This window comes from Ipomoea triloba, chromosome 3, assembly GCF_003576645.1.
Source record: "Ipomoea triloba cultivar NCNSP0323 chromosome 3, ASM357664v1".
NCBI lineage: Eukaryota > Viridiplantae > Streptophyta > Magnoliopsida > Solanales > Convolvulaceae > Ipomoea > Ipomoea triloba.
In genome coordinates, this window is record NC_044918.1 from 6,083,644 (window position 1) to 6,096,983 (window position 13,340).

General features: G+C 31.5%; 1 protein-coding gene across 1 annotated transcript in view; it reads right to left on the reverse strand.

The window, feature by feature from the left end:
- The window catches only part of LOC116013599 (ubiquitin receptor RAD23d-like), a 4,688-nt gene extending 3,579 nt beyond the window's left edge, over positions 1-1,109 (reverse strand). Inside the window, exon 1 of the mRNA XM_031253445.1 lies at positions 912-1,109. Within this exon, the coding sequence (XP_031109305.1) occupies positions 912-977 (66 nt within the window). The 5' untranslated portion in view covers positions 978-1,109. The remainder of the gene's footprint in view (positions 1-911) is intronic.
- Positions 1,110-13,340: the final 12,231 nt, after the last annotated feature.

The window sequence follows — 13,340 nt, forward strand, 5'->3', positions numbered from 1 at the left end:
TGTTTAACAAAAAAAAAAAAAAAAAAAAAAAAAAAAAAAAAAAAAAAAAAAAAAAAAGAAAAAGAAGAGGAGTATATTTTTAACAGATGTTTGCACTGTTATTGTAGTTGAAATAGAAGTGTGTGAATGATTCACTGCTTTTAGAAAGCTAGAATTAATACCCCTGCCTGGACAGACAAAGTGTGAATCTGAGAAACCATTTTCAGTTATAACTTATCTTGTATTCAAGTGTCAGACATAGGGGAGTAAAGTATAGTTACATAGCAACTGAAATGCTGAATCAAAAAACCACTTTAAGGAAAGGGCGGAAAACAGTTAATGATGAAATCCACGCAAGCTAGAACTAAGTAGCCTGATCTGCCATCACAAGGCATTATAGATTGGGTGGTTGTGCAAAGACACTCCTGAAAATACACTGTAGATGTCTCCAAACTTAAGCAGTTAAGCACCTGATAAGTGCAGCATTCCAATAATTGCACAACTTACTGCTAAGACTGTAAGACAATACACCGCCCAATTCAGTTATTAAGAACTGCCTGAACTACAAATAAGTTTGCAGCATTTCTTCACTTTACAGGTATATAAATATAATACTCCTTGTAATGGAAATATATGGCAAAATGTGATCAGTGAAGGAAGATCAACATTCATACTGGTGCAACTAAACTAGATTTTATGCATTACATTTTAGTGCGGACGGAACAATAATGCGTAGTATTCGTAACACCTCATTAAGACCTAGAATTAGCAACAAAACAACGGCTCAGAACCCTAACATCATCCAATTGACCGATCAATGATTCAATTCAGCCAATTTACACAACTCTGGAAGCGTTAACAGACGCAAATGCACACACACATCGATACATACACGTAAACATATACAGAGGCAGAGAGGAAGGGATACGTACGGTGTCGTCAGGTTTAACTTCGATCGGGAAGTGAGAACCTTTCAAAGTCTTTACCAAAACCTTCATCCTTCGGCAACTCGCTTTCGCACAGTAAAAACTGCCGCCTGAAACCTCAAGACGTCGCAGCGCCGGCGATTCTTGAATTTCTTACGCACAAAAAATAATTTGTGTGTAGAAGTCACAGTGAAATCGTGAAAGCGGCAACTGGGTCCACGTCGCGCTTTATATAGTAAAGAGTGGGCAATTATTCGCTGACGGTACGGTACCTGACAGCCTTTAGCTACCGCCAATAGTCTCTCGCCACGCTGGCAAATAATATCTACGTGGTGCTGACTGCTGAGGTGGGCTTGCGGTACTTCCGGTTTACAGTTGGGTGAATCGTGAAGATATTACCAATTCATATCCAAAGATTTTTTTGTGCGGTTTGGTGCGATGCACTTACAATTCAATTACAGGTTTACAATACAATTTTTTGATCACCCGCATTACAATGTTTGATTTGTAATTCACATCCCCTATATGAATTGCAATTTAACGGGAAAAAGAAATGAAAAAAGAAGAAAAGATTTTTTTACCTTTGATTATTATTAGTATAATTATTACACAAAAACATTTCTTTATACCACTTAATTCTTTCTCATTTCTAATAATTCTATTCATCTATATCAAACAATGTAATTTGAATTTCAACTTTATTCTCACATTATTTTTTTCTCACCAAATTATAATTCATTTTCCCCTAATTTCTTCCTTTCATCCAAACTTCTTGTTACAAATGAAAGGAGGAGGTGATAAACTCACTTCTGTACAACCAGACAAATACACAAACTCTTAGTTTAATATATGGGTAATTCCGTTCATTGATCCCCTAACAAAAGATATAAGCACATTACTAAAATGATGAACTACTACATCTTTAATATTAAGCAAGACATACAAGATCAAAAAATGAATCTCCTTCCGCATTGTTGAGACATTGAACCACTTGGAGAGCATCGATTTCCACAAGAACATTATCAAAATTCTATGATTTCAACCGACTTAAAAGTTCACAAATAGTAATGGCATCCGCTTATTTATGCGTAAAGGCTACATTCCACACAACACAATGTGCTGCTATGAAATTGCTTGAAATGCCTCATAGAACCCATCCTTATCCCATTCTTTTCTTCCCACATCAATTACAACATCCACATTAACTTTCAACAAGCCAACTAGAGGTTTCAACCACTTCTCTATGGAGGCAGGGATGATCTTCTCCTCTGTTAACTTCTCACCATCCATTGAGATGAACTCTTGCTCTCTCCAATACAAATCTAGCAAAAGTACTTCTATTATGCCAGACTCTCTCATTCCTTGCTGCCCAAATCTATATGAGTGGTTTTGTTTTAGCTATGAGTTATATATCTAAACCTTGATAGTTATTGGTACGGTAAGAAATTAGAGTTACCTCTTCTAAAATCCAATGACTATTTAATTTTCTAAATATCTGTCTCCGTGTAAAATGTTTTACGAGATGAAGTAAATATTACTTAGCATTTTGCTAATTTTATGTGTTCCTTGTTTTTCTCTTTCTTAATTCTTTTTACAGGTGAACTTGCATAACATTCAAGCATGTGAGTGATTCATACTTTCTAGATGATTTTGTTGTTAGAGTTTAGTTTATTTTTAATTTAAGACTCGTTTTGGATAGTGTTTTTGTTTTAATTATTGTATTAATTTTTTAGGGATACTTTTGAAAAGTTGTTTTGAACCTTTGTTTTATACCTGGCGTTTGAGTATAGCTAGATATCTTAACGAGGAGATAACACTCACTTTCCATTGGTTGAATATGTCTCGAATAATTTCCTTATCCCAACCTAGTTCTTGGATATTCATTAGAGATGATATTTTTGCTTCCTCTAGGAAAGGGTAAGGTGGTGTGGATACTAAAGCATCTCCCTAATCAGACAACCATTTATCTCTCCAAATGTGAATATTTTTCCCATCACCGACGCTCTACCTACTCCACCTTCGAAGTATTCATTGGGTTTCAATTAATGAGACTAGCCCAAATAAATGAAGGGTTGTTTCCCTTCCCAGCTTCAAGGAAAAAGCAATTAGAAAAATATTTATAAAATTTCATCTTATATAGAATGTAGTTTCATTACAACACAACTAAAGTATTATTTTGATATAACTACTGTTTCATTTGACAATATACACTCAATATGTGAGACATGTTATTCAGTTTCCTTTTATACATATTGTAGTTTCATTTCAGCACAACTAAAGAACCATTTCAATTCAACTACAGTTTCATTTGACAATATAGACTCTATATGTGAGACATGTTATTCAATTTCATTTTATACATATTGTAATTTTATTTCAACACAACTAAAGTATCATATCAATTCAATTACAATTTCATTTGATGATATAAACACAATATGCGAGACAAGTTATTTAATTTCATTTTAGATACACTGTAGTTTTATTTTGTTCTGAACACAACAGAAATACAGAATTTGTTAAATATAAAGACTGTCGTTTCTTTACTTAAAGAAACCGCGCCGTTTTCGAACCATGGTCCACCGTATAACAATTGGCCTTTTACTTGAACCATGTAATAGCTCCGTTGTGGGCCTAGGCTTGTATTTAGGTTTAAACTCTTAGTCTATACTAGTATTTTCGCCCGTGCGTTGCACGGAATGGATTTGTTATAGTATTTTAAGAATATTTGGATTGATATACAATTATATAAATTGTAACATCGAATATTATATAGCGCAATTAATGAAATAGAGCAAATAATTGTCCAACTATCCGTGTGATGACATCAAATATTATATAGCGCAATTTATTTTTTTTATTATATATTTAGATATTAAAAATAAAGATGAAATTATAAAAAATTCTAATATTGAACTTATACATTTATTTGATTATAAGATTAGTGCAAAAGTATTACACAATTAATTGAATAATATATGACTTGTTTGTTTACAATTATCATAAAATATCGATATGTAATATGACTTATGTAATTATATTATTACTAAAATAAATATGAGAAAAATGGAAAATAATTTAATTATATTATATTATGTAATATGACCAATGTTTAGCTTAATTATCATAATAATTATTAGACAATTATTATTAGTCAATTACACTAATATATGTGCAATTATACATTTATACCTTAAGTATATTCATTTTCACCGTATCGCATTTAGTTTTTCTTCCTCCTCCATATTTGAATGAATTAATTGTAATTATTATAAAAAATATAACAACCCATGTTTAATTAATTTTTTAAAGTTTAAATAACTTAAAGTTTTCAAAAGGAAAGTGTAATTATTGTTTTTAAAAGTTTTTAAATAATTTTCAATCAATTTTCATTTAATTAGTAATATCCTTTTACTTTTTCAGTTTGCCTAATTTCCGTTTCCTTTTCTATTAGGACCTTTTTATATTTTCAATCAATTAGTAAAATCAATTTTTTTTTTCCATTTTATCTTTACTATTGTTTGGGGGAAATTTTTTACAAAGGATGATTTTATTTTTATTAATAGTAGTATAGATATAGAAGTATAGATAAGTATTCGAAATATTATTATTTGTGTAAATAATAATTAGTAAATTATTTTTTCTTATAAAATTACTCATAATTTTCAAGGAATTTTCTTATATATTTATTATTGCAGAATTTGTTTCCATTATTCTCACAATTATAATGGTTTAATTATTCTCAGAATTTGGTAAATAAAATTTTTTTACCAATTAAATTTTATTAATTTTTTTTACCAATTAATTAGTAATATTAGTTTGTGTGGGGAAGTTGAAGGGGATGATTTTACTTTTATTAATAGTATTGATATGTGAATATAAAAACAATATATTACCAATTAATAGATATTAGTTCATTTCGATTTTACATTTTCTTACTAAATAAGCTTTATTAATTATTTGACTAATAAAATATTTAATTAATTGACTACAAAAGTTTGGGCGAGAAAATGAAATAGGAGGATTTTACTTTTATATATAGTATAGATTCAATTTTTTAATTATATGTCCAAATGGTTGATACGATATTACAAAAATATAGAAAGTAAAGTAATTAAGGTAACCAAATTATTATTATTATTATTATTATTATTATTATTATTATTATTGTTGTTATTATTATTAAAGGAAATGACGGGAATGATGTGTAGTAGTTTAGGCTATATAAGGTATGACTAAATAGAATAGAGATTTTATTCTATAATTATTCTATGTGTGACTATTAAATTATGTTTTATTTTTCATTTTTTCTTTTTATTGTTAATATTATTATTATTAATCATTAAATTATGGACCCTTTTTTTTTTTAATTTCCTTTTCTATTGTTTTCTCAATAAATTTTCATTTTCTATTGTTTGGACTGAAGTGGTTGGACGGGAAAGCACGAAATGGAAATTTTGTTAGGATTTTCCTTTTTATTAGTAACCTTATTATTATTAGTCCATTTTCTGGTAAGTTAATTTCGTTCTATTTTCTATTTTTCCTCGTAAGTTAATTTTGTTTCCTTTTTCATTTTTCATTTTTACTGCTAACATTATTATTAATATTAATCATTGAATTATGAATCATTTTTTATTTTCCTTTTCTATTGTTTGCTAACTATTTTTTTTAATTGTTTGGGCTGAAGTGTTTGGGTGTGTACTTCAATTTTCAAGGGAAAAGGATGCAAAAGTTCTCGTTTCGCCATTTCTAATTCCGGTAATTCCTCAAACTTCAATTCAATCGATGCATATGTTTATATTTTTTGTTTTTTTTGTTGGTTTGTTTTTGTTTTTCTTTGAATAGTAAAAACAATAACTTGAATGCTAAGTCATTTCTCCACCATTTCATCGAAGTCCGAGTAACTGATTCAATGCTAGATCATCACGTATATACAAAAATAAATCACATAAAAATGACTTAAAAACAAAAAAGGACCCATCTTTAAACATATGCATACATGTTCCTGCACACTGAAGACGTGCTAATAAACATATGCATACATGTGGGAAACTTAGAAATTAGGAAGAAAATCGAGAGAGAATACAGACCAATGTAAATGTTAATGGCGACGACGATCAAGACCGGGAATGACGACAACCACCATTCTTGGAAAAACCTTAGAGAGAGGATCCAATTCTTGAATCTCTTGAGTAGTGCATAGGGGGAGGCAAACCCAAGTTTGATCCTATCATTTTATAGGCATGGCGTATGGATCCCTTTTTTTATTTGCAGGCAATTAGTAATTCTCATTCCCTTTTTCAATTTTCATTTTCTAGTATTAATGATTAATTTCTGTTTTCTTTTTCATTTTCAATCAATTAGGGATCTTTTTTATTTATAGTCAATTAGTGATTTTCGTTTCCTTTTTCATTTTCTATCAATTAGGTGCCAATTAAGGCACAAATATGCATAGGAGTTTATCATTATTATTATTATTATATATTATTATTATTATTATTATATATAATATGATTGACATTCGTAATTTTTGTATATCACCAGAATTCGTAATTCGTGTATTTTTGATAGCATATATATAATATAATATGATTGAAAATATTTGTTACGATTTAATGAACAAATTAATTTATAATTAATAGAGATTATTTTGTAATTTTCAATTCCAATAATATGTTATATTCTTGATTTAATTTTCAATTCCAATAATATATCATATTCTTGATTTAATTTTCTACTAATAAATGATGACTTTATGGATGGACGACAATTTTCGTGTATATATAAATATTATCAATTTTATTGCACGTACATTACCGTGTATAAGTGACATTAATATGCTAGTATTTGTTACGATTTAATGAATAAATTAATTTAATAAAATAATATTATGTAAGCAAACAATTCATGTTAGTAGGTTATTACCATTTGAGAATTGGTTGGAAATGATTTGAAAATAAAATATAATAAATATTTGATTTAATTTTACATGGGACTTGCCAATTACAATTATTAGATATTATTAGCATATATAATAAATATGATTGACATTCATAATTTTTGTATCTCAGCCAAAATATGAGTACATTTAGATAAATATTACAAAAAATTGTAACAATCAAAACAACATTCATTAATATTATTCTATCATAATAATAACCATAATTACTAATAACCTATTATAACCAATTATAATTAATATTATTCTATATCATTAATATTATTCTATAATAATAATTAATATTATTAATATTTAATATTATTATTATTATTATTATTATAATTACCATATTACTAAAATACCCCTACATTTGGGCGGGAAAATTCTAGAGGAGGATAATGCTTTTATATATAGTATAGATATAAATTTATTTATTTAATTATGGATCGAAAGGGCACATATTGTCAGCGTTATATTATTCAATTATGGTACTCGTTACTTAAAATACCATCGATTACCTTGTTTATAGTGGGCATTGTTCATAAAAAATCATCATATATATTAGATTATTAATTTTTTCTAACCAAATATTAGTTTTAATATTATTTAGTAATTATTTTATTTTTGAGTACTAATTATTTTTTAGATCAAAAAGGAGGGGTGGACCCCGAGCGTGAGGCCAAAACTAGTTGGTCTCCCTTACTCTGCGACACTGCGTGGCATGCACTAGGTCGCTTGCATAAGCCTCTTCACACTCCGGAGGGCAAGATGTAAAACTCTTCCAGCCTTCCGTTTGGCAAGAACCAAGCAACGCAAGGGCGTCATCACTTCGATTTTGTTCACGGAAGATGACGCGAAAGGAGAAAACCCATTAGTCTTTAGTATATTATGTATTTGTAATTTTAAAACAATACTACGTATTAATTAGGATATAAAAATTAGCATTAGAAACCTGTTAGTAAACAACTTCTTAACCACTTTAATCTTACAAATGATTAAATAAGTATTATCTACACCTAATTATTTGAATTTTATTATCAAATTAATTATCTATTAGATATTATTAAATAACAACCAAACAAATTAATTATCTACTAACTATATAATGCATGATAATCTTTAGTATTATGGAGTATCTAATACATGATAATCTCTAATATTATCAAGAGAATAATATTTGTACTCGAATATTTTTCATAATAAATTGATTGTAATTAGATAGATTTGATGTCTAATATATATAAACTTAAGATTTTTTTTTTTAAAATTTTTTTTGTTAATATAGTTGTGCATGCATGGGCTATGTCCCGATTTTTATTAATATTATTTGTAATATGATTACTTTGAAATTATTGGTGCATTTTGTATTTTATATTCACAATTATTAACAAATTTAGTTCTGTTTTGTTGTCTTTTAACAATAATATAGTTTTGGATTTTTTTTAAAAAAATATTTAATAATAATATCAATTACAATGGAGATGGTAATGATATTGTAAAGTTTGATAACCATAAAGTTTTAAGTTCAACTTTTCGTGTGAGCTGCCTATTGGTATTTTTGGTTAGAGACCGTCAACTATGGGCAGCATATGTTAATTTACTCCCTTAATGCCTTTGTGGTCTCTTTGATGGCTAAGCTCACAAGGCAATCACCCAAAGAGCAAATTTGGCAAATGTTTCAAGCTTTCCAATAAATTTAAAAAATTATAAAAATAATACAGTGACATATTTTAAAATTTACATTTAGAATTTAGAATAAATTAAAAATTAAAAGACAAAAAGCGTGGATATCTCCATCTATTGTTTTTGGATATATAAACTATAAATAATTTTAATTAAGTATAGTTAAGACAGAAGACAATTTTTTAAAAAGTTAAAATTTAATTAATTTCTCTAATATTCAAAAAATCAATCTCACCTAGAATAAAATTTGTAACATTGTGATTATCAACTCAATCAACAACCCCATTAACTTTTCCCAAAAAAAAAANTTTCCCAAAAAAAAAAAAAAAAAAAAAAAAAAAAAACAACCCTATTAACTTAGTTGGAGTTGTCCCCGAGTAATCAATTTCAAAGTCAACAATAATACACACTCGAATCTTGTATAAATGACAACTTTAGCCATATATTATGGTATCCATTCATATATCATGAAAGAAATCTGATACATACTTGGGTATCGACTAATTCAAAATAAGTATAAGATTTGCTTTGCTAAGAGCATTTTGGGATTTGTAGGTCATTTGAGACATATAACAATTATTAGTGGACAAATATTTGAAGTTAGTAGGCCAGCTGAGGCATATCTTACGTTTTACCTCCTTTAGCGATCCCAGAGTAGAAACAGTGGTGAGTGCTTTAGTTTGAAGTTCAAACTTATGAAAAAATTTAATGATAAATTTGTAATTTTGTAATGGACTCTTTTACCTAGAATGGTCAACACTCCAAATTGATGATGTCTTATTCATTTTTGTCTTTTAACTCCTCCTGATGGAGACTTGGGGTTATGGGAAACAATACACTCCAAAGCCCAAAAGAGGATATTCTCCCCCAGCCCAGAATGGGGACGAAAGAGACAATATGAAATCTATAAATAAGTTATCTAAAAGTCTTGACACTTACATTATAAGAGTTTCATGTAATATGATACGTTGCTGAGTCATTATAATTTATTCATTCACTATTTTGTCAAATTCAGATGTAGGAGCTATGGACAAGGAAATTTATTTATTTATTTATTTTTGTGGGACTGAAGTGTTTGCAGAGAGACTTATCTTATAGACAGAATCTCATATGCCACTTCGCATGTAGTGAGATACACCCACTAAGCTCCACTTCGAATCCCGTCGAAAAACGCATGTGCTTTGTTATTAGAAAGCTAAGACACGAAATTACTTTTATTTTATACACAAGATAGTTGAGAAAAGTTCTCGTTTCTCCTCTATTAAGTCACTTCTTTTTACTCATTTTGTCTTATTCTTCGCATTATCACACATATAGTTGATAAATGGTTAGGTATGTATCTCTCCCATTTAGCACAACTGTAGCGCAGCTCCAGTGTTGATGTATGTTATGGCAAGTGTGAAGGGGGTGTAGGGGGATTAACACAATTGGTGCCATCATGAAAGGGACAAAGATAATCAACCATTACATTCTATGGTCCAGTAGCTTAGTTGAGGTCTTTTTCCACTTTAATTTTGGTCTTACGTAGTCATTAGTCATTACCATTTAATGCTGTGGTCATTAGTCAGCAATTTGCATATTAATAATACAGCTTGTGTGAGGTGGACTGTTGGAAAAACGTCCCATTAATTAACATATTTATTACCTATAAGCTTCACATGTGAACTCATCACCTTCATTCCTTTTATTCAGGAAGATAAAAAGAATGATTTGACTTTTAGGTAATTTTTTTTTTAATATAACTATAAAAACGTAATTATGCCCCCCACATAATATGGAGGGGCCTGAAACACATGAAATTAACTTAAAAATAACTCTAGTCTCGTTACAATCTAGTTAAGACAAAAATATGCCTCTTACAAATATATATGTTCTATCGATCGATCTCCATTCCTTTGTCTCTCGTGACTCCGGAGGGTACCCCTAATAATAGCTTCAATAATATGAAACTACTATTGAAGTGTATGTTGAACCCTCTGCTATAGTGATAGTTGGTCGATGCCTTCACAATATGGGAACTTAAGCAAGGTTAGTTGCTTGTTCATTAACTTCCTATTTCTTTGCTTTTAAGACGATCTTTTAAAACTGCAATTATTTCCAACCACCCCTGTTAACTAGCTAGCCACCCTAAAAGAAGTGAGGCAAATGGCTAAGTCACAGACTGGGTATTTCATGTTTTAGGTTGTACTGTTGGAATAGGGCCATGTTTTATTAGAAAGGTTATTGTAGGGAAACAATTCTCGAAATACCCAAGAAAATGGACGAAAATAGAAAATCCACTAAAACAATACCCAAGAAAATGGACGAAAATAGAAAATCCACTAAAACAAATATTACAAGAAATATTACAAAATTCCAGGAATTTAAACCTACAACAAAGGTTCAATAAACCTGGAATACAAGGGACGGGCCTACAACAAAGGTTCAATAAACCTGGAATACAAGGGACGGGGAGAACGCAAAGGTTCAATAAACCTGGAATACAAGGGACGGGGAGAACGAACTTTTGGGGTAGTTGTAAGTACGAGTCGAGTTGCCTCTGTCCTTAAAACCTTATTTACCGCCTCCCGAGGTGCTGGAGCGTTGCGGTCTAGGTTTCTCAGGATAAAACGTACTACGATCCGCCGTTTGAGCACACAAACTTGGATTCGGCGAACGAGAACGTGGGATGAACACAAGTGGCTAGAACGAAGGAGGAGCAGAGTTTCGAGGTGAAAAACTGATTTTTCGTCTTGTGTAAATCTCCTGCTCAACCTGGAAATATATAGTAGAGGAAGGGATTAATGGCATTCAACAAGACATTCAATTCTGGCCTTGTAACCTTCTCCCACTAACTGCACTTTAATCTGCCACTACCTCCCTATTTAACCACGACTAACAAGAGTTTAATCCTAGATGTTATTATCAGAATAAATACGAAATAAATTCTGTAACATCTTGGATTGGTCTCCTGAACAGTCACGGTGGAAGGTGAAAAGTCGTTCCAGATTATAGCCTTCGAGAGGTTACTTTAGTTGCGCACAGTACGAGAGAACAGTCACGGTGGAAGGTGAAAAGTCGTTCCAGATTATAGCCTTCGAGAGGTTACTTTAGTTGCGCACAGTACGCGAGGCAGTGGTATGGTATAAGATGGAAAAATCGCCGGACGACATTCGTGCTCACGCACACGAGTTCAAGCCTTTCGAACTCATTTTGGGATTTGATTTGCACACCCCCCCCCCTCGCGCGCGAGAGAGAGAGAGAGAGAGCCTCTATGCCATACAAGTCAATTAGCTTAGAAAAGCCTCTTGTATATATAGTGGGTGAAATCCTCTTCCCAAACCAATGTGGGACAAATGCTTTCCCTTAAAGCTTTTCCCACAATTTTTGTGGGACAAATGCTTTCCCTTAAAGCTTTTCCCACAATTTTTCATCTCAATGGGTCTACTTTTAGAACCAATTTCTCATTCACCCATTATTCATTTTGAGCGTATAATATATCGATCTCTTCGTCTAAGAACGAAGAACCCGAATCCACTTTGACCCGACCCAAAATCGGAAGTGGACCCACATATATTTATACCACAAAATGGCCACTTAAAATGCCATTTATTGCCATTTTTTCCAACAATCCCCCACATGAATGAAAATTGTTTTCGGGATAATTTTTGGAAAACAGAAATAACTGTGTTCAACGGTTGATTCCTGCATAGCAGAGGTAGGTTTAACCCTTTGAACCTTGCCTTGTGAGATCTATATACCCTACTGGCTGTACGGTAGAACGCGATGTCTTTGAACCGACTGCCGTTTGTGTAGACATTGACAAATCTCACACAGGAACCTTCCAACCACGTCCTGTTCTCATGACTGTGCCCATTTTGGTCGTGGGACACCTGCCTAGTTCTGCAAGAGTTTCTAAAGAATTGAGCCCAATTCAATTCTCCTTTGAGGCGACCCACACTTCTCTCTCACATAGGTGATTCTTTCTCGAGTTTCCCGCAACTCAACACATGTTAATTGACTTTGCGCACTTAGCACAAATCAATTAACACATGTTAATTGACTTTGCGCACTTAGCACAAATCAATTCAACAATCGAATTTGACTTTGCGCACTTAGCACAAATCAATTCAACAATCGAATCATTAAAGGCGCACTTAGCACAAATCAATTCAACAATCGAATCATTAAAGTACTAATGTGCTAGCCTCGATCGGGAGTCACTGTTTTAACGAGGAGTGGTAGGGATCGGAGACCCCCACAGTGATGCGCTCATTCCATAATTTAGTTGTCCCATTGAACCTAGGTGCCAGCTAGGTTGGGTATCCACTATTGAATTTTTATATACCAAGGGCTTTAGACCCATTCCTCGTATCAATTTCTCAACAACCAAAGGTTACCCTTTAGGTTAGCGGTCGCTACGTTGTCCTCTGACCTTATAATCAACAGAGACAACTCCTATTGCGAGAAATTGTTTAATGGTATTATGTCTACGACTTATAAGTCTAGACTACCATACAACTCCATACTCAACCAATTTTTGGATTGACTATCGCAAAACAATAACATTGGAGGTATGAGTTTTCCAACTCGGGAACATTCTCAACAAGAATGGCATTACCATTCAACCTCTCGAGACACATGTGTCCTAAGGTTTTCAGCGTAGATTTCAACAAAGATCTAGCTATCACAAGAATTTCCACTTTTGACTGACTATCCCAGCTCACATCAACCATGTAGCCACTCATGGACTTAACGTCCTTTTGATATCTGGACAAGATGCTATACTTTCCAAGTACGGCTGGATATCACACGTAGTGCAGTACAAAAAT